Source organism: Bubalus kerabau, chromosome 1, assembly GCF_029407905.1.
Source record: "Bubalus kerabau isolate K-KA32 ecotype Philippines breed swamp buffalo chromosome 1, PCC_UOA_SB_1v2, whole genome shotgun sequence".
Classification (NCBI taxonomy): Eukaryota; Metazoa; Chordata; class Mammalia; order Artiodactyla; family Bovidae; genus Bubalus; species Bubalus kerabau.
The window spans coordinates 111,480,126-111,503,540 of NC_073624.1; the positions used below are offsets into that span (position 1 = coordinate 111,480,126).

The 23,415-nt window shown below is 38.5% G+C and overlaps 1 protein-coding gene across 3 annotated transcripts in view; it reads right to left on the reverse strand.

The window, feature by feature from the left end:
- Nucleotides 1-23,415, reverse strand: part of ACSS3 (acyl-CoA synthetase short chain family member 3) — a 187,949-nt gene that overhangs the window by 29,880 nt on the left and 134,654 nt on the right. For all 3 annotated transcript variants that reach the window (XM_055586864.1, XM_055586871.1, XM_055586868.1), the window contains exons 10-13: nt 21,851-21,946; nt 19,061-19,124; nt 6,092-6,173; nt 3,614-3,736 (exon numbers count right to left, since the gene is read on the reverse strand). In XM_055586864.1, the coding sequence (XP_055442839.1) occupies nt 3,614-3,736; nt 6,092-6,173; nt 19,061-19,124; nt 21,851-21,946 (365 nt within the window). The remainder of the gene's footprint in view (nt 1-3,613; nt 3,737-6,091; nt 6,174-19,060; nt 19,125-21,850; nt 21,947-23,415) is intronic.

Sequence of the window (23,415 nt, forward strand, 5' to 3'; positions counted from 1 at the left end):
TGACTGGATCTCAAGTAAAATAACCCAGTCTCCAAAGGTTACATACTGCATTATTCCATTTATACAACATTCTAGAGGAGGCAAAAACAACATAGGAACAGAAAAAAATTAGTGGTTCCCAGGGTTTAGGCATGGGAAGGGTCACAATAACTCTTTGGCAGCACTGAAATTTTTCTTTATCCTGTTTGTTTGTGATAGTTACAAGAATCTATACAAGTAAAAAGTTCATAAGTGAAGTTGCTCAGTCATGCCCGAATCTTTGCAACTCCATGGGTAGTAAAGTAGGAAGTCAAGAAACACCTGGACTAACAGGCAAATTTGGCCTTGGAATATGGAATGAAGCAGGGCAAAGACTAATAGAGTTTTGCCAAGAAAATGCACTGGTCATAACAAACACCCTCTTCCAACAACACAAGAGAAGACTCTACACATGGACATTACCAGATGGTCAACACCGAAATCAGACTGATTATATTCTTTGCAGCCAAAGATGGAGAAGCTCTACACAGTCAACAAAAACAAGACCAGGAGCTGACTGTGGCTCAGACCATGAACTCCTTATTACCAAATTCAGACTTCAATTGAAGAAAGTAGGGAAAACCACTAGACCATTCAGGTATGACCTAAATCAAATCCCTAATGATTATACAGTGGAAGTAAGAAATAGATTTGAGGGCCTAGATCTGATAGATAGAGTGCCTGATGAACTATGGAATGAAGTTCGTGACATTGTACAGGAGACAGGGATCAAGACCATCCCCATGGAAAAGAAATGCAAAAAGGCAAAATGGCTGTCTGGGGAGGCCTTACAAATAGCTGTGAAAAGAAGAGAAGCGAAAAGCAAAGGAGAAAAGGAAAGATATAAACATCTGAATGCAGAGTTCCAAAGAATAGGAAGAAGAGATAAGAAAGCCTTCTTTAGCAATCAATGCAAAGAAATAGAGGAAAACAACAGAATGGGAAAGACTAGAGATCTCTTCAAGAAAATCAGAGATACCAAAGGAACATTTCATGCAAAGATGAGCTTGATAAAGGACAGAAATGGTATGGACCTAACAGAAGCAGAAGATATTAAGGAGAGATGGCAAGAATATACAGAAGAACTGTACAAAAAAGATCTTCACGACCCAGATAATCACGATGGTGTGATCACTGACCTAGAGCCAGACATCCTGGAATGTGAAGTCAAGTGGGCATTAGAAAGCATCACTACGAACAAAGCTAGTGGAGGTGATGGAATTCCAGTTGAGCTATTCCAAATCATGAAAGATGATGCTGTGAAAGTGCTGCACTCAATATGCCAGCAAATTTGGAAAACTCAGCAGTGGCCACAGGACTGGAAAAGGTCAGTTTTCATTCCAATCCCAAAGAAAGGCAATGCCAAAGAATGCTCAAACTACCACACAATTGCACTCATCTCACACGCTAGTAAAGTAATGCTCAAAATTCTCCAAGCCAGGCTTCAGCAATATGTGAACCGTGAACTTCCTGATGTTCAAGCTAGTTTTAGAAAAGGCAGAGGAACCAGAGATCAAATTGCCAACATCTGCTGGATCATGGAAAAAGCAAGAGAGTTCCAGAAAAACATCTATTTCTGCTTTCTTGACTATGCCAAAGCCTTTGACTGTGTGGATCACAATAAACTGTGGAAAATTCTGAAAGAGATGGGAATACCAGACCACCTGACCTGCCTCTTGAGAAATTTGTATGCAGGTCAGGAAGCAACAGTTAGAAATGGACATGGAACAACAGACTGGTTCCAAATAGGAAAAGGAGTTCATCAAGGCTGTATATTGTCACCCTGTTTATTTAACTTATATGCAGAGTACATCACGAGAAACGCTGGACTGGAAGAAACACAAGCTGGAATCAAGATTGCTGGGAGAAATATCAATAAACTCAGATATGCAGATGACACCACCCTTATGGCAGAAAGTGAAGAGGAACTAAAAAGGCTCTTGATGAAAGTGAAAGTGGAGAGTGAAAAAGTTGGCTTAAAGCCCAACATTCAGAAAACAAAGATCATGGCCTCCGGTCCCATCACTTCCTGGGAAATAGATGGGGAAACAGTGGAAACAGTGTCAGACTTTATTTTTCTGGGCTCCAAAATCACTACAGATGGTGACTGCAGCCATGAAATTAAAAGATGCTTACTCCTTGGAAGGAAAGTTATGACCAACCTAGATAGCATATTCAAAAGCAGAGACATTACTTTGCCAACAAAGGTTCGTCTAGTCAAGGCTATGGTTTTCCTGTGGTCACGTATGGATGTGAGAGTTGGACTGTGAAGAAGGCTGAGCGCTGAAGAATTGACGCTTTTGAACTGTGGTGTTGGAGAAGACTCTTGAGAGTCCCTTGGACTGCAAGGAGATCCAACCAGTCCATTCTGAAGGAGATCAGCCCTGGGATTTCTTTGGAAGGAATGATGCTAAAGCTGAAACTCCAGTACTTTGGCCACCTCATGCGAAGAGTTGACTCATTGGAAAAGACTCTGATGCTGGGAGGGATTGGGGGCAGGAGGAGAAGGGGACGACAGAGGATGAGATGGCTGGATGGCATCACTGACTCGATGGACGTGAGTCTGAGTGAACTCCGGGAGTTGGTGATGGACAGGGAGGCCTGGCGTGCTGCGATTCATGGGGTCGCAAAGAGTTGGACACGACTGAGCGACTGATCTGATCTGATCTGATCTGGGTAGTAGCCTGCACCAAGCTCCTCCGTCCATGGGATTTTCAAGGCAAGAATATTGGAGTGGGTTGCCATTTCCTTCTAGAGAGAATCCTCCCAACCCAGGGATTGAACCCAGGTCTCTCACATTGTAGACAGACGCTTTACCGTCTGAGCCACCAGGGATGGTGGTTCATGGTATTACACAGTAAGGGCTTCCCAGGTAGCTCAGCAGTTAAGAATCCACTTTCAATTCAGGAGAGACACAGGAGTCATGGGTCTGATCCCTGGGTCAGGAAGATGCCCTGGAGAAGAGAACAGCAACCCACTCCAGTATTCTTGCCTGGAGAATCCCATGGACAGATGAGCCTGTGGGCTACAGTCCATGGGGTTGCAAAGGGTCAGAGACAACTGAGCAACTTAGCACAAGCATTACACAATAAAAAGGAGCATTTTACTTTATTTTAAGGTAAATAAAAAAAAGAGAGAGAGAGAATATTTTAAAACACTCTTCTGGAGACTTGGTGTAATTTACATTGGAAGAAAATTCTCAGGATTTAAGAATACAATAAAATGTTTAAATATCACACCAAGTAAAGACTATATACAAACCTGGTTATCAAACAAGAGCAAATCAAGATGCTAGAAGCAATCAAGTAACAAAGATCGAGGTGCAAATGTATACAGACTCTCCCATAAATTACAAATATATGTAAGTGCTTAAAATTCCTCTCTATTATGCAGGCAGAAATCAGAGGAATATGGAGAACAGGAAAATCTACAGGAGAGAAAGGAAGGTGAGGGAAATACCTGAGTGACCACCAAGCCTATGCTTCAAAGGAAGGGCCTGTTCATTTTTCAGGTCGAATGACAACCTCAGTATTGACTTTAACTTAGATTTGTCCCTAAATACTATCTAGAATAAAAGACCAATATTCATCAATACCTCCTCAAGAGCACCTGCAGAAATCCTGTGACCTGCAACATTTATCACGTCATCAACTCGAGACATAACATAAACGTAGCCTTCTTCATCCATGTACCCAGCATCCATGGTGTCATAGTATCCCTGAAAATAAAGAATAAAGAATGTCTAATTAGCATCTAGTATTAGGTAATGTAATTATTTTTAATCTTGGTAAAATATAAAATAGGATGAAAATAGGTTTGCATTTGGCTTTCTCACAACTAGCCTATTGAATTCCATTACTTCTGGTTTTGAAAGCTTACTATTAATAGAATCTCTTTGCTCCCTTGACATCCAAGAATAAATTAAAGTATTCTTACATATGTTGAAGCTAAGCATTTGGACTGAAAGTTTCAAAGCTTACAAACCCAATTTCTTCTTTTAATGGAGAAGTAATAGCTCAATATTTCCAGTATGCTTTGGTATTGTAAAAGTAGTTCTTTGATAGATTTCATGTGTTAATTTCTAAAGGTGTTAAAGCTCTCTATTAATAATTACAAAATAGACCACTAATTTGTTAACATAGATTTGGATTGGACTTGAGCTTCAGTGAAATTATAGTTAAATAGTAAGTATAAAACTTAATTTTCTGTCAACTCAGTAGCAGTACAGTTTCACTGGTCCACATGCCACAACAGAATGAAAAATCAAGTAGAATAAGAATTAGAAAGAAAGAAATATTCCTCCCCCTAATGCTTCAGAATTGCGTTAATACCTGTATTATGAGCTTGGGCTTCCAGATAAATCCAGGCAAGTCACTATTTGTGCTTCTTAATCTTCCTAACAACTCAGTATGTTAATCTATTAAATAGGGTAATGGACCATGCCTTATAAGGCTATGAGTAGCATAAATGAGACGGAGCATATGAAGAGGGAAGACTGACGCACATCATAAATCCTCAATAATTGGCGACTCTTACAGCAAGTACTACAAGAAAGGCCATCTAGAATACAGTTAAGAACATGGGCCTTGGAGCCAGAAATTACGGGTCCAAAAGTCAGCTCTGTTCCTCTAAACAGTGTGCAAGTTACTCACCCCTCCTGAGCTGTTCAGCTGACAGGGCTGAGGTAACAAGACAGAGCATAGGTTCACTATATCTAGTTTAATCATAAACTACGGTCCATGGGGCTTTGAAGGAGCTTTCCATTTTGTTAAAGGTGCTCATGTTGAAAACCACACGTGCATATCCTGTGTCACTGTCAGGCTGTAATTAATCACATCAGTCCTCTGATGATTTGACTGGGGCCCATCGGGCATATAGATGGGGCTTATTGGCATCAATTCTAGACAAATCTTCCCAGCCACAGTCCCTTGGGGCATGTTTAACCTTGGCTACTGAGGTCATTTAACCCTGAGATGTCTTGCTCAAGCAAGCTATTTTAATTCTTGTCCTTTGTCTAGTTGATTAGATTAGGTTTCCTTCACTCACAAATAATAAGGATAGAATGCTAAGTACTTAGACTCACCTTTGTTTTTTAACGCAATTCTAATCATTCACTCTTTTTTTACCCAGTGCATAATGAGGACCAGGTATTTCTCTAAGGGAAAGAAATAGAGGTGAAAAGACAGCAGCAAGATGAGAGCGGGGCCCTTTTGCGTATTATCAATTACATACTATTATAAACATAAACCACAGAGTAACAGGAAAATGATAAAACAGAATGCCAAAAGATACTTTTTGTTATCTAAAGCACTACAGTTGGATGTTGAGTATACTGTCTTTATCCTGTATTTGTATTTCAAAATAAAGAACTCAGAGGGCACTCAAGAATGAATGCCAATAATAGGCAAAGGGATTAAAAAAATACAATTTCTGGCAAGCAGAACACATGTTCCTCAAATTTTGCTCATACAGAGGAGTTGTGCACATGTGCTAAGTTGCTTCAGTCGTGTTCGACTCTTTGCAACCCGAGGGACTGTAGCCCGCTAGGCCCCTCTGTCCATGAGATTCTCCAGGCAAGAATCCTGGAGTGGGTTGCCATTCGTGTTCCAAGGGATTTCCCCAAGCCACAGATCAAACCCGTGTCTCTTATGTCTCCCATACTGGCAAGTGGGTTCTTTACCATTAATAAGGTTCTAAAGACAACTGTCCAGTTCTGATCAAGTGTTCTCACTCTGTGAGGAGAAATCCAATGCAAGAAATCATATAGAAAGTCTCCAAAAGTTTTAGTTTAGCAAAACCTTTCCTAAAATGAAAGGCTGTTAACTTTCAGAAAAAAATAAGAGAAACTGAGATATTTCTATGTCGAGAAACTGATAAAAAAATATTAAAATGACTTATTTAGACATTTGAGCTTTGGGCATTCTTTCCCTCTGAGGTCTGGAAACTGGTCCAGATAACCTTTAAGGGTAGCTTTGTGATCCATGATTCTAAAAGTAAGCTGCTCAATGTAATAGGCGAGAACTACAGAGAAGTATGTAAGGTGAGTTTAAAAAAAGAATAATAAAATTCTTACAGGAAATTTTTCAAAGTATAAATGCTTGAATGCCTCTTGATTCTTCCAGAGTCCTGAAAAAGCTCCAGGTGGTAATGGCAACCTTATATAAAAACAGAGCATGGGAATTAGGATGAAAGTGGTAATAAAGACAGATTGATTAGAAGTAATCATTTTCCGCCATGATGAGTAAGAACAATTCAAGTCCCACATTGAATTGTAACCCCTAAACCTGATAGATAGATCATGTCTAATTGAGGGTGAAGCAGCTGACCAAGACATAGCAAATTCACGGAGGGGTAACTGTAGTTTCTGAGAAGGGCACCAAAGGCACACCATCTTGGCATTCAGATAGTGATTAGCATCAATCATTGTTTTGGTAAGAAGGATAACATCTGCAAAAAGGAACCAGAAATGCATCATTATATTACTTTTTAAGGGAAATTTCCTTCCACCATAGGCAAATAAATCAAAAATTTTTTTGACGTATCAAGGTACCAACTGCCACCTTTGCCAGTCTCATTGTGCAGTGAGATGATCCAATGAAACATCCCATGCATAGTCTTATCTTCACAATCAATGTGCCTGCCCACTCTTCCGTCTCCTGTTCTTCCTTTTCATGACAATCCAGACCTATGTTATTTCTCACCCCTATGAACTCATGAATACATGTGAGCATATATAAAATAGAAGATAGCATATATCTGTTCTTTGTAATCAATTTCCTCTTCAATTTCCTTCTTTTTTTCCATAGTATTAAACAGGGATTATACATAAGAATCTGCCAGCAATGTGGGAGACCACAGTTTGATTCCTGGGTTGGGAAGATCCCTTGTGGCTCACATGGTAAAGAATCTGCCTGCAACGCAGGAGACCCGGGTTCGATCCCTGGGTTGGGAAGATCCCCTGAAGGAAGGCATGGCAACCCACTCCAGTATTCTTGCCTGGAGAATCCCCATGGACAGAGAAGCCAGTCCATGGAGTCGCAAAGAGCCAGACACGATTGAGCAATTAAGCACACACATATGACAAGGGTTCACTTCTATCTGCATGCGTGTGTGCTCAGTCATGTCTGATTCTTTGTGACCCTGTGGGCTTAGCCCGCCAGGCTCCTCTGTCCATGGAGTTTTCCAGGCAAGAATACTGGAGTGGGCTGCCATTTCCCACTCCACAGGATCTTCCAGATCCAGGGATCAAAACTGTGTCTCTTGTGCCTCATGCATTGGCAGGCGGATTTTTTTTATTACTGCACCACCTGCGAAGCCCATATCTAGCTAGCTATCTTTACATGAATAAATAAGTAAATTCTCATATCAGTTCCCTGTAGGAAGTATCACCTATCAAAAATAACCACTCAGTGTATTTTCTGGACACAGAAACTTTTGAGATGCTTTATAGTTTGTAAATTTAGATACTGTAAATTTAAAGATTTTCAAAACCCTACCCTCTGGTACTCACAAAAGACACCAAGTGAAGCAGTGATTTCACAGTGCTGATGTGGGAAAATGGAAAGTGAGACAGACACGGTGACTGCCAACATGAGGCAACATCACCCACTTCCAGCCCCTGTACTAGAATTCGGAGACACTGAATTGTATTCTCACATTCTGTCAGGAGAAAATGCTGTCCCCAATGGGATCAGCCACCCAGCTAGGATCATCCTTTTCTACCATGTCTAGCCTGCCCACAGCTCTTCCCTTGCTAAGTCTCCTTTTTGTACTATTTTAAGATGGAGGAAAACTGTGACCCCAGTGTTTCTGGACCTCGTATCATTTCATAAAACACATGGGAAAGCATTTTATAACCTGAGAAATTAAAAACCACAGAGATGCTGCTGTGTTGTTACTGCTGTTACCATTACTGTTCATCGCTAATTTGCAGGAAGGCAGCAAGCTGAAGCATACAATCCCTTCAGGTCCTTTAACTGACTTTTCTATGTTAGGCTGTACTGGAGACAGCAGAGCTGGGGGGGGGGGCGGTCTGAGGTACATTTGAACGGACACGTTGGGTAGAGGGGGAGCAGTTTTTACTTAGTTCCACCTGATACAGAGATACACAGAACTGCTGATCCAAATTCTTAAACACATAACGTTGCCCATACGAAGAGCAATGAGTACAGAAGGACATGCTGTTCAAGTGTCTCATCCATTGTATCTACCCCAAATGTAAGATTTCCAACATCCATGCACTGCCTCTTCCCAGTAAATAGAGACTTCTGAGTGTCTGCAATAATAATCCAAATGAGTTAGTACTTCATGTACAGAATGTGAGCTGCGTTTCCTCAGTTCAGTTCAGTAGCTCAGTCATGTCCAATTCTTTGCGACCCCATGGACTGCAGCACACCAGGGTTCCCTGTCCAACTCCTGGAGCTTACTCAAACTCTCATCCATTAAGTTGGGGTCGCCATCCAACGATCTCATCCTCTGTCGTCCCCTTCTCCTCCCACCTTCAATCTTCAATCTTCAATCACAGAGCCTCCCATGCAGAGTTTTAGTAATACTCCGTGTTCAACAAGGTCAAGTGAAGGGCAAATTATTTTCCAAGTGGATTCAACAGAGGTCATGCAACTCAGTGACCAAGATATTGTGAATTACCCTCAGGATCGCCATTTCTGCAGAGGGGAGCTGAAATGGCTGCAGTGATCAGAGAGTAATCAGGAAAGTGCAGACGGTAAGGTTAGACTATACTTTTTAAAAGTTTGTGGGTGACCAGAAGGAGAGAAGCAAATCGGGGTTTAATGAAGAGACAGGCGGATTTAAGATGTGAAATACTTAAGCAGAAGTAGCCAGTGGAGAGAGGGTGGAGATGTGAGAGTTAAAGAAGAAAAACCAGAAGAATTCTTTGATCAATTAATTAATTTATTCATTCATGCACATTAACTCATGCATTTGTTTTCTGCATTCCATCGCGTATTTGTGGAGTGTCTGGCATTCCTCAGTCACTGTGTTAGACATGAATGGTAAATATATATAAACTCTTTTCCAAGATGAACAGAGATTCTGGCATATTGTATATTACAGGAAATTTAGTACTTTTTTAGAAGGCAATGGCACCCCACTCCAGTACTCTTGCCTGGAAAATCCCATGGACAGAGAAGCCTGGTAGGCTACAATCCATGGGGTTGCGAAGAGTCGGACACGACTGAGCGACTTCACTTTCACTTTTCACTTTGAAGCACTGGAGAAGGAAATGGCAACCCACTCCAGTTTCTTGCCTGGAGAATCCCAGGGATGGTGGAGCCTGGTGGGCTGCCATCTCTGGGGTCGCACAGAGTCGGACACGACTGAAGTGACTTAGCAGTAGAAGACATGTAGGGAGAAAGACTGTAAAGAATGATGTCTAATCCATTAAATTAATGACATAACATCAAAATATCTTGAATGTTTATATTCAAGAAAATTTGTCAGGCAAGTTTTACAGCAGATGGTTAAACTCTATACTATCAGGAACTCTTGGAAGGGAAGTTTTTTCATCACCAGCCAAGGTATGGATCTGTGGCAAATGGCATATGTGTCTGGTCCTGAGTCATTTTTGAGATGCCCCTAGGAAACTTCTTTATTATCCCCAAATCTAACTGAGGAACAGGCAGGAAAGCAAGATATGAAGTTGCAGTTGATAATTAGTAGGATAAAGCAAGAGAATGCTACCGATTCTTCACTAATCAAGTCTGGTGAATTGAAAAATTCAAATGTTAATCGACTATTAAAAAGAGACTCTAAAGAAGGAACCTTGGAAGGTAACACTTAACGGTCCTAATGCAAAGCAAGAAAGAAGAGGGAGTTCCAGAACTGGAAGTATCAGTGATTCTGTACATGAATATGTATTAAATATGTTATAAGAGAAGCAATAGTCTCCAGAAAAAAAGTTAGGTGTATATGAACTAGAGCAGAATTGTTTTCTGCAGTATTCAAAAGTAACATTTTTCTTGTTGCTAACCTAATGCTTATTCTATATTAAATGCAGGTTTTACTTAGAAAAAGAATATTTTTTTTTCTGTAGTTACAATAACATAAAAATTCATTGGAAAGGTAGACGGAAGGAAATTTTCTGAAAATACTAAGAATCATGCTGGTTAATGCCTTGTTGTTTGCAAGTTCAGTCACTAAGTCCTGACTCTTTGTGACCCCATGGACTGCAGTACCCCAGCTTCTCTGTCCTTCACTATCTCTCAGAGTTTGCTCAAACTCATGTCCATTCAATCATTTCACCCTTTGTCGCCCCCTTCTCTTTCTGCCCTCAATCTTTCCCAGCATCAGAGTCGTTTCCAATGAGTCAGCTCTTCACATCAGGCGGCCAAGTATTGGAGCTTCAGCTTCAGCATCAGTCCATTCAATAAATATTTAGGGTTGATTTCCTTTAAGATGGGCTTCGCTTGTGACTCAGCTGGTAAAGAATCCACCTTCAATGTGGAGACCTGGGTTCAATCCCTGGGTTGGGAAGATCCTCCAGAGAAGGGTTGGGAAGATCCTCCAGAGAAGGGAAAGGCTATCCATTCCAGTATTCTGGCCTGGAGAATTTCATGGACTGTATAGTCCATGGGGTTGCAAAAAGTCAGACTTGACTGAGCAACATTCACTTTCCTTTAGGATTGACTGGTTTGATCTCCTTGCTATCCAAGGGACTCTCAAGAGTCTTCTCCAGCACCACAATTCAAAAGCATCAATTATTTGGTGTTCAGCCTTCTTTATGGTCCAACTCTCACATCTGCACATGATTACTGGAAAAACCACAGCTGGGACGATATAGACCCTTGTCAGCAAAGTGATCACTCTGTTCCTAAATACACTGCCTAGATTTGTCACAGCTTTTCTTCTAAGGAGGAAGATTCTTTTCTTTTCCTGGCTGCAATCACCATCCTCAGTGATTTTGGAGCCCAAGAAATAAAATCTGTCACTGTTTCCTCTTCTCCTGTTCTATTTGCCATGAAGTGATGGGACTGAATGCCATGATCTTTGTTTTTTGAATGCTGAGTTTTAAGCCAGCTTTTTCACTGTCCTCTTTAACCCTCATCAAGAGGCTCTTAGTTCCTTAGAGTGGTGTCATTGGTATCATCTGCATAGCTGAGGTTGTTGCTGTTTCTCCTGGAAATATTGATTCCAGGTTGTGATTCATCCAGTCCAATATTTCACATGATGTACTCTACATATAAGTTAAATAAGCAGGGTGACAATATACAGCTTTGATGTACTCCTTTTCCAATTTGGAATAAGTCTGTTGTTCCATGTCCAGTTCTAACTGTTGCTTCTTGACCACATACATACCAGGCACATAAGGTGGTCTGGAATTCCCACCTCTTTAAGATTTTCCACAGTTCGTTATGATCCACAGTCAAACGCTTTAGTCAATGAAGCAAAAGTAGATGTTTTTCTGGAGTTCCCTTGTTTTTTCTATGATCCAGCAGATGTTAGCACTTTGATCTCTGGTTCCTCTGCCTTTTCTAAATCCAGTTGTTATATCAGGAAGCTCTCAGTTCACATACTGTTGACACAGCTTGAAGGATTTTGAGCATTACCTTGCTAGCATATGAAATGAGCACAAGTGTATGGTAGTTTGAGCATTCTTTGGCATTGCCCTTCTTTGGGATTGGAATGAAAACTGACCGTTTCCAGTCCTGTGGCCACTGCTGAGTTTTCCAAATTTGCTGGCATTTTTATGGCAGCACTTTAACAGCATCATCTTTCAGGATTTGAAATAGCTCAGCTGGAATTCCATCATCTCTACTTTGTTCATAGTAATGCTTCCTAAGGCCCACTTGACTTTATACTCCAGAATGTCTGACTCTAGGTGAGTGATCACACCATCGTGTTTATCCGGGTCATTAAGACCTTTTTTTGTACAGTTCTTTGCATTCTTGCCACCTCTTCTTAATATCTTCTGTTTCTGTTAGGTTCTTTGCCTCTTCTGTCCTTGATTGTGCCCATCTTTGCATGAAATGTTCCCATGCAATCTCTAATTTTCTCAAAGAGCTCTCTAGTCTTTCCCATTCTATTGCTTTCCTCTATTTTTTGCATTGTTCACTTAAGAAGGCTTTCTTTTCTCTTCCTGCTATTCTCTGGAACTCTGCATTCAGTTGGGTATATCTTTCCCCTTTGCCTTTTATTTCTCTTTTCTCAGCTATTTGTAAGGCCTCTTCATACAACCACTTTGCCTTCTTGTATTTCTTTTTCTTTGGGATGGTTTTGGTCACAATCTTCTGCACAATGTTATGAATCTCCATCCATAGTGTTTCAGGCACTCTGTCTACCAGATCTAAGGCGTTGATTATCATCCTTCAAATATAACGTCAAATGCTACCAGCCTGTGATATCTTCCCTAAGTCTTCCCAGAGTGAAAAGGAGACTTCTGTTACAACCCATCCAATTGCAAATGTGGAGTTCCTCTTAAAGAATATTTTTTCCAAGTGTTAGTGGCTCAACCTGCCAAGTTCCTCTGTCCATGGAATTCTCCAGGCAAGAATACTGGAGTGGGTTGCCATTCCCTTCTCCAGGGGATCTTTCTGACCCAGGGAGCAAACACGGGACCCTTGCATTGCAGGCAGATTCACCATCTGAGCCACCAGGGAAGCCCATTCTTCCCAAGGAAATCCTTAAATAGCTAATAAAGGAAGAGAAGATCCATCACTGTAGAAGTGACCAATCTGAAAAATAAAATTCCTAGGTCCCTCCAATCCCACACAAAGGATGGTCTATATTCAATACTCTGTCAGGAATGCCCGTTTGTATCAGAAATAAATTGAAGACAAAACTCCTGTTACCTAGAGAATTCTAGAGTCATATCCCAACTTTGCACTCTCAGAATTTCCTGTGAGGTCTTTAGGCTATACTGGAGATTTTCCTATGAAGCTATTTTTCATCTCCCCAGAAGAGACTTCAGTCAGTTCAGTTGCTCAGTCATGTCCGACTCTTTGTGACCCCATGAATTGCAGCACACCAGGCCTCCCTGTCCATCACCAACTCCTGGACTTCACGCAAACTCACATCCATCGAGTTGGTGATGCCATCCAGCCATCTTATCCTCTGTCGTCCCCTTCTCCTCCTGCCCCCAATCCATCCCAGCAACAGGGTCTTTTCCAATGAGTCAACTCTTCGCATCAGGTGGCCAAAGTATTGGAGCTTCAGCTTTAGCACCATTCCTTCCAAAGAAATCCCAGGGCTGATCTCCTTCAGAATGGACTGGTTGGATCTCCTTGCAGTCCAAGGGGCTCTCAAGAGTCTTCTCCAACACCACAGTTCAAAAGCGTCAATTCTTCAGCACTAAGTTTTCTTCACAGTCCAACTCTCACATCCATACATGACCACAGGAAAAACCATAGCCTTGACTAAACAGACCTTTGTTGGCAAAGTAATGTCTCTGCTTTTGAATATGCTATCTAGGTTGGTCATAACTTTCCTTCCAAGGAGTAAGCGTCTTTTAATTTCATGGCTGCAATCACCATCTGCAGTGATTTTGGAGCCCAGAAAAAAAAAGTCTGACACTGTTTCCACTGTTTCCCCATCTATTTCCCATGAAGTGATAGGACCAGATGCCATGATCTTTGTTTTCTGAATGTTGAGCTTTAAGCCAAATTTTTCACTCTCTTCTTTCACTTTCATTAAGAGCCTTTTTAGTTCCTCTTCACTTTCTGCCATAAGGGTGGTATCATCTGCATATCTGAGGTTATTGATATTTCTCCCAGCAATCTTGATTCCAGCCTGTGCTTCTTCCAGCCCAGTGATTCTCATGATGTACTCTGCATAGAAGTTAAATAAGCAGGGTGACAATATACAGCCTTGATGGACTCCTTTTCCTATTTGGAACCAGTCTGTTGTTCCATGTCCAGTTTTAACTGTTGCTTCCTGACCTGCATATAGGTTTCTCAAGATGCAGGTCAGGTGGTCTGGTATTCCCATCTCTGGAAGAATTTTCCACAGTTTATTGTGATCCACACAGTCAAAGGCTTTGGCATAGTCAATAAAGCAGAAATAGATGTTTTTCTGGAACTCTCTTGCTTTCGCAATGATCCAATGGATGTTGGCAATTTGATCTCTGGTTCCTCTGTCTTTTCTAAAACCAGCTTGAACACCTGGAAGTTCACGGTTCACATATTGCTGAAGCCTGGCTTGGAGAATTTTGAGCATTACTTTACAAGCGTGTGAGATGAGTGCAATTGTGCGGTAGTTTGAGCATTCTTTGGCATTGCCTTTCTTTGGGATTGGAATGAAAACTGCCCTTTTCAGGTCAGTTTTTTTTCAGGTCTTTATTGACATTAGTAGGCCACAATTTCTTTCTCTCTGGGTTGACAAACAACTGGGTAAGAAATGTGAGTTCTGGCTGCATGACTACTAATGATGCTTAGATTTTAATGATGTTTTAGATAAAAAATTAGATAATATATGTCCCACTGCCGAACTCACAGTGTTGTTTTAAGCCTAATAAAAAGATCATACTAAAATCTGCATAGGAGATGCAGGAAGGAATGGGATAACAACCCCATGCCACCCCTGGTTTAGTCACAGGATACACTGATGAACAAAAGCTATCCTGATCTTCTCCCGAGACAGCAGCCCAGTGAGTGACCAAGTCACTCTTGCCAAACTGTAAAGATGCAAACAGACATCATTAAGGACTGTGTTCAATATCTGGAGACTGAGAAACCGGCAGGCATCAGAGTAAAAGCCCCCCAGACGAGGCCATCTAACTCCCTTGCACCCCATTACTGCCTGCAGGGCACAGGCCAGCGGGACACACAGCAGGAGGCAGACAAGCTGCGCTTCCGAGAGCTACAGCCGTGTCTGGTCAAAGAAAAATGCGTGTCCACGAGTCAGGAAGAGCCAGAGACCTATGGCTTTAATAAGAGTGAGCGCTGTGGCACTGGGGAAAGCAACTGCAGTTCAACTTTTCTTTCATGCCCTGCATGGTGTTGCCTGGAAATTACTGACTCACAGTTTTATTTCTGTACTTTGGAGCTCTGGATGCAATTACAGAAAAACCTTCTAAAATTCATGAACATTCTGTATTCATAGCAATTCAGATATCATAACTTACCCACAAAATTAACTGCCTGGAGTAAGTTTCAAAATCAAAAGAATTTTCTACCTCCATGCAGGCATGTCATTTTCTCTTCTTGTAGAAAGATAAATTCTTTGAAAGCAAGAAATCTACAAGAACTGTAAGATTCATGTTTATTACATCATAGGATCTACAGGAGTTTAGGAATCACTAAAATGTCTACCTTCTCGTTAGGGATCCTCAAGAGAAAAGCAGAGATTTTTAGAAAGCCTTAACAAAGGAAGTTAAAAGAGCAAAAGTGGATCAAGAGGTTTTTTTTTCAAAATTACCACATATTATTATTTCTGATTTGGGGATGAGTCATCATAACATGATAAAATGAATCATATAATGGTGCTAAGCATAGCTTAGCACCTTGTAAAACTTGGACATATGATTATAGCTTCAGATTTTAAGGAAACTGCCAGAGAAAGATAATTTCAAATATCATTTACACTCGACATAACAGATTTTATAGTGCAACAAGAAGCTACAGCTGTATTTACAAAAAGCAAACAAATTTGGGATTAAAACAGTGAGACATAATATATATTTTTTTTACTGAATTACTTTAATGTAGTTTGAGCCCCATACACTTCAAATATTCCATGTAGATTTTTCTTTCTATTCTTTCTAATCACTACAAGTATAATTAGTGAACATGAACAGCGTTACAGAATCTTGTTCTTTTAAAGAATATTCCTCTTAATTATTATATAAGTACTAATGAAAAGTGTAAGTAGGAATAATAGAGAAGAATGACACCTAACTCTGACTGGCAGTCACCCCCCACAATGGCTTTTAAAGCCAGATCAGTTTTAAGTCCCTCATGGACTGAGTCATTCTTATTATTGGTGGCCTTACTTTATATCCATGCAAAGCTAATAAAACATAGCAATACACCATACAAACTAGAACATTTTCTGAAAAAGGAAAGGTTATATTTTTGCTTTTGAAATCATACAACAAGTAGACACACCTATAGTTTACCATTCATTATTATTTCTTAACAATCACTGTACACATTCAGCAATGATGGGAAGAAAATACAACCTGCATGTTTGCAAATAAAATGAAACATTTATGAAGACTATATTGACAATGAAGTTGTTATGATGTTAAATGTTATAAATTTTTAATTTCTCAATACAGTTGAGAAATACAATGTATTGAGTCAATACATTTCTTAAAGATTAGAGGCTCAGATATTTTGTGAACCTTAAATATCATATACAATCCTTAACCAAAAACCTTTTGAAAGTGAAAGTGTGAGTCACTTCAGTCCTGTCTTTGCAGCCCCATTGCCTGTAGCCCACTAGGTTCCTCTGTTCACAGAATTCTCTGGGCAAGAATACTGGAGTGGGTTGCCATTCCCTTCCCCAGGGGATTTTCCCGACCCAGGGACTGAACCCAGGTGTCCTGCATTGCAGGCAGATTCTTTACCATCTGAGCCACAAGGGAAGCCCACAGCCACCAGGCGGTTCTGTGGACCCAGGTAGCTACTTTAGAATATGGTTTACCTAGAAAATTATTCTCTTCTCAGACTACACAGTTTTTTTAAGCCACGGTAATGTTTTTAAGTAAAGAAGGTGTGCTTTTCCCTTAATTCAATTAAACATATATCTATTGTGTGCTCTTAAAAAGCATTCATTGGCCATTTTCCATTCTGGATGAATGATATGTCCCCTCAAGGCACACAGAATAGCTCTAGATGAATACACACAAGTCTTGATAGACATTAAATATGAAATACCCTATGCATACTGCAAACAACTATTGGGATGCATGAATAATTTTCAGGTCAATGAGTCAGAATGGAATGGCTACTGCAGATGAGAGTTTCAAAATGAAATCCTTTCTATCACAGGTAAAAATGAGTTCCTGAAATAAGGTTTTAAGAGTCTGAGATTTAAAAAAAAAGGAGAGATCTTGGTAGTAACTGTTTTTGGGGTGTTTTTTTTTTCATTATTTCTACCTTACTTTTTGAAAATAATTATATATATATATATAGAATATAATTTTATATATATACATATAAAATATTTACAAACACCTAGTTTCACTATTAACCTAAAGGAGGAATCCAAGTCCACTGCATGTCATAATATTCTGTATCATCAAATAATTTATAATGAAATCTCAGAATCCCGAATCTGTACAATAAAATTCCCTGTTTATGAACAGAGAGGGGGGAAAAAATCATTCTGAATTGGAGACAATCTAAAGCACTGAATATTTTAAGACAATAGTTGTGTCACTTTCAAGTACTTGAAGTAACACTAATGGGTATGAGAAAAATAAAGTGTAGTTTATTTGCTTTATTACTTTGGAATGGTTGTGGGGTGAAGCCACCAGTGATTAGAGTCACAGGATGCATGAGGGATTAAAACTGCATTGGCATCAAACGCTGCCTCTGGGATCTTGCAAGCACTGCTTATGAAACAGATGACTCACTTGGAGTTAGGGGGATATAAAAATGTAAGCTGCTGGAGTGCTTTTAAAAATTCTCACAAACCATGTACTTCCCTAAGCGAGCTAGATGTTCACCCACAATTTTGTTCAGATTTATTATTTAGCAAGCCCTCCCCTTGTCCCCAACACATTTCCCCTTTCAATTTCAATCAACTGAAAGATTTCAATCAATTCTGTTAATATGGATTCCTATTCAGAAAAAATATGAATGCAAATGGCATATTCAGAATTAATTTTCCATTTGCCAACACATGTCTTAACATTTAAATTAAAATAGTGATAAAGCATTTTTGTGTTTACTGATTACAATAGGAATCTGAGAAGAACTGTATCATAAGGTCATCTCCTCTATAGATTTTTGTAAGGTTACAGCATCTCTCCCTGAGAAAAAACACATGCTTTTAAAAATTACTACCTATCATTTAGTCTTTAAAGAATTTAAAATGTTCATTAACCTGAGAAAAATTTTATACCAATCTGAGAATGCCAAGTAATAAGAGTTCTTTTAAATAAATAGAAAATAAAACTTAAAAACACACATGCAATGTTCTTTACTTATAACAGCTCATTCTGGCAAGTTCTACTATTTAACACATGTCAGTAAAGATGCCAACATCGTGCTAATCAGAGGCACTAAAGCTACCTGTATCAGTTATTAAAATGTCACATACTGTGTGTCTCTAACTTAACTTCCATTTCAGCTACTCCAAGCTTAATAATTTCAAAGTATTGATTCAACCAAAGTAAATTTGAATATTTTTATGATAAATTCTAACACTTTATCTGTCAAATGAACAATAATGAAAACTGTTAGCAAGGAACTGTGGTACCTGAAGAGTCAGGAATTACATGTCATGCTACTATTTGACCCATGCTACTAATTACACATTTAGAAATTTATTCAGTACCGTTGTAATGATCAGAAAAGAAAAGACAACACAGAAAGGATATTCAATACAGCATTATTTATAATCATAATATTCAAAAAAGACTAAGAGCCCTAGAAAGGGATAAACATTTTTAAGAGGTAGATAAAATTTAAAATGCTGTGAGATAGCATTAAGTAAAAACAGGAATACATGAGAATAAACTAATTTCAATAATCTAAAATCCTTGTCAAAAAAATGTCATGTATATTTATATATTACAAAATTAACACTGTATTACTGAAGGGTTACAGTATAAAAACTATATACTTCTTTATATTTTTGGTATTCATATTAATTTTATCATCTGTGCATTACTCATATAATCAGAAACATTTTTTAAAAGATGCAAGATTTATCTTTTTAAAAATCGTATCTAAATTGGTTCCACTTTATGGGGCTTCCATGTTTAAATTACAAGACCAGGCAATGAGTATTCTCAAACAATACACAAGCTTCTTCTGCAAGCTCTTCACTAGTAATACCATTGCAACCACTCTACTTTTTCTTAATCTTATATATCAATTCTTGCTGTTTTAAATAATAGATGGCAAATGTTGCTTACTTTACCACGATGTTTCCTAAACACCGAGCCTTCAGTTTTTGCATGTTGTCATCCAAAATCATAACTGCAAAGTAAAATATAGATAAATAAAAACAAATAACCTTAAAGCATGAACGTTTTCATATTTAATCTCCCAACTCTAGCTTAAAAAAGGCATCCTTTAACTCCTGTGAGGTCACGAACATATATAAATAAGCTAAAATGTCTCACAGAAAATTTAAAGTGTACATGTCTTTGATTTTTAATTAGATAATTCATTTTCTTCAGAGCCTTCCTTAAATAAGGACACAGTATTTTAAACACACTGGTAATATTAAAATCTATGTTTATACCCATTTGGTTTTAGGAAACCAAAGCTTGCACCCATAGAGGTAACCTAGTACAAACTAGAAATAAGAACATATCATTATGTTTTAAGCTTTAATAGATCCTTTTTGTGGCTTCATCCATCCAAGTTATGCTACTCAAAAAAGCGATCAGAAAAGAAGAGCATTACTTCTAGAAAAAGTTAGTCGCTCCCATCTCTGTGTTCCCAGAGCACTATTCTATTCTGACAGTTATTAGCGGTGTCAGTATCTGTCTCTCCCTAGATGTGAGCTCATTAAAGGTGAGGCCATGATGCATGATAATTCATCTTTGTTTCCCCAAATCTCAGCACAGTGGCCAATTTACTATGTGCCCCAGAACATATTCATATTCTATTACCCCTCCAATTTCTCTATCTAAAAACTGGAAATAATTCCCTTCTCATAGTGTTGTACAGTAATCACTTGAAAAGAAAACTCAGTGACAATCTTGCATAATGTACTAATTGAATGGGAGATTAAGTATTATATTACATTGCATATTTTTTACACAAAATGGTGTTTTTTCCTTTCCCAAAAGGATATGGCTTTTTTCATTATAATATTAAATGTTACATTATACTTTTGAATCTCTGAATATCCACAAAATCTAAAAATCATGAGTCATAAAGTCTTTATTTCCTTGGTTATACTTTAGTCCTAGTGCTAAGCTGTGCTGTCTGTAAGCCAATGACTTTCAGACAATGAGAAATGTCTGTACTGAAATTCCATGAGGCCTCAAAGCTTTAACTCTTTCTTATAACTGGATATAAAAATGGTACTGAAACGCTGAAAGGGAAATGGAGTCAACATCTCCGACAGTCATCAGCCCCTAAAAATGGCCCAACACAAAAGCATTTTTTCTGATAAAAGGAGTAGAGATGACAGAACTGTTCAAAGGGAGGATTTCACTGAAGTTGGGTTCACCCTTCCATGCCTGGAGAAGTCACTGACTTCACAAAGTATCTATTCTTACACACACACACACACACACACAAATTTGTGTCTTTTTATAAATATATCTGCTAGGCTAAACCAAATAATCCTTAACCAGTCATTGTCCTAGAAAGAACATATAATATTTTTATATTAGAGAAGTAAAAGACAAATCTCTAAACTTTGTAATTTTCATACAAATACAAACTGCATGCAGGAATTATTCTCTTTCCAGATGCTGGGTTTAAGCTAAATGTGTGACCTTATGTAAATAGCATAACTTCTGTATCTCATTTTTCTTGTCTGTAAAATGAATGTGTACATCTAAAACAAGTCAGTCCCTCTGGCTTCTCTGAAATATTAATGACCCTACTAGCTAAGACTTGGTTCAGTTTTCCTACCAGCAGGCATTATGCCAGTGCTTCATTGTCTTCCATCACAAAAAACAACCCTACGAAGCATAGAGAATTATTATTTCTGTTTAGAAATAAGGAAATTGAATGTTTGACTTGTACAATAAAGCATAACTTACACAAGTCACTTTATATAACATATACAACTAAGAGGTGAAATCCAGAGGAAATTATTGAATTATTATAATCACTACTGATGACTTTAAAAAACTTAGATGGAAAAGACAGTGTATCTCATTGTCACATACTGCCAACAAGGATGAAACCATTTTTTCTTTTTAGAATCTTTACTCTTCATATTCATCTTCTAGCCAACAAGTTTTAAAAACTTTATTATCACCCCTAAAATAAAGATAATATATATAATGGGAACAACTGCAGCTTTTAATCCAGAAACAAACAAACAAAATAAAACACAATGGTCTGCACTGTCTTCAGGACCTAACCAGCTGAATTACTTTAGTAAAGTTATTTAGTCTCTCTGTGCACCAGCTAACTTATTGCTAAAATGGGAATATCACTAAATTAAATGAACTCATGATTAATTGAAATAATGTATGCAAAGTACTCAGCACCTAGCATATATTCCATAGGAATTAATCTCTCACATAGGTCCTTGTACGCATGCTAAGTCGCTTCAGTCGTGTCCGACTCTTTGCGACCAGGTGGACTATAGCCCACCAGGCTCCTCTGTTCAAGGGAGTCTCTAGGCAAGAACACTGGAGTGCGTTGCCATGCCCTCCTCCAGGGAATCTTCCCAACCCAGGGATTGGACCCGTGTCTCTTAGGTCTCCTGCACTGGCAGGGGGTTCTTTACCACTAATGCCACCTGGGAAGCCCATAGGTCCTTAACTTGCCTTATATTCTGACAGTCATTTACAACATGCCCTTAAGAAGTCTACAATATTACTTCTGATAAAATTGGCTAATAACAAAAGTTATCACAAAAAGTTAGATGTTTTTAATACAAGGCATTAACTCAATCAAATACTTATTAAGCACCTACTACGTTTCAATCAATATGATTCACACTAAATACAGAAAAATACCAAATTTATTAATATTAAATATTTCAAGTAATCAAGGTAATTTCTCACCATTGTATCCTGGAACACTTTTTCCTGCTTGCCCTGGAGGAGGTGTTTTAGAATTACCTAATCCAATGCAAGATGCTGTAATTGGGGATCCAGTCTCTGGAGAAACAAGTAATATTTATGATTTAATATTTCAACTTGAGATCATAATGTTTCTTCGGTGCTTGCACCACCCCTCTCCCTCCACAGAATTTCATTGCATGAGGAATAAATAGGGCAAGCCTATTTTTAAAAATGAAACAAATCCAGTAATTTATATCATATTGACATTTTTAAAACTTAAGGATACAAATTTAGAATCATATACAAATTTAGAATCATATACATAGTAGTGCTCCTTTTAAAGAAAGGCTTCTTTAGTGTTCTCAGTTGTGAATCAGCAGGCATGAAGAATGGAGAATTATGTGACTGTAACAGTTTTACAAAACACAGTAAAAACTGAAAAATCTCTAATAAAGATGCTTTCTTTTAATTCACCTAAAGTTATTTTATCAGGGTAAGTAACAGCGATAGGAAAAATATTTCTGTAATTTATAACTTAGTCTCTGGAATAGGTAACACCAAGATTTTTAAAAATATATATGAGCAGTATCATAGTCTAATTTTTTAAGAACTACTTTTGCCTAGAAACCTTGCTTCGAAAACTAAATTCATCAACGGTTTATCAAATTCCTCTTAATCTGCTGCTCCTGGACTTCTGAAGGCCCAAAACCTAGGGAGGAAGATATTTATGTTATGCTGATTATTTCCTCAAGACCAGAGACTTACAATTAGCCTGCATTGATTATCGAAAACTTTTAAATTTGTCTTCTCTGTCTCACGTTATAACAGAATAATAGCAGCTATTATTAATACATGATAATCTTAAGTTCTGAAACTTTTATAATTTTTTATAAAGTAATGCATTTGTTATTACTGGCAAATGCAAGTTTGACATTACCAGAATATTCTGAATATGAGATTTGTCTCTGTGAGGGGCAAGTGGGTATTGATACTAAAAAGTTTCAGAACTATTTTACATACATAAATGTATACCTACATACACGCAAGGGATTGACTGTCAAAATAATGAGATACAAAGTAATCCAAAATATTAATAACATCTATCTTCCTAAGGACCCAGAATGTGTTTCTTTCACCATGATTTATCACATATTTGTGTCACTTTAGAATACATCTATCACTGTTCTTTACCTTCTAGAGTAGTTCAGTTTATTATTCACATTCTGATGGCAGCTCAGCTGGCATCAGTAACAGAGGAAGACCTCTCAAACATCAAAACCCAGTTCCTGAGTCACAGTCCAGTGCTTAAGATGCTAAGCCAGATGGTCACTGCTGAGCAGAAGCAGTGAGTAACCAGAGCAGACATTGCTGACGTTTAACAAAGAATTCTCAAATAGTTTCATATGATGACAAAAAATCAGGAGGTATTTTATGACATGGCATTCTATCAGCTATGAGCATTCTCCCCGCAGCACAATCAAAGCATGGGAGGAAATCCACAGGTTTGGAAATTTAGCAGCATTTTCCCTTTGCCTTTTGGAAAATATCTGAGTACTCATCTCATC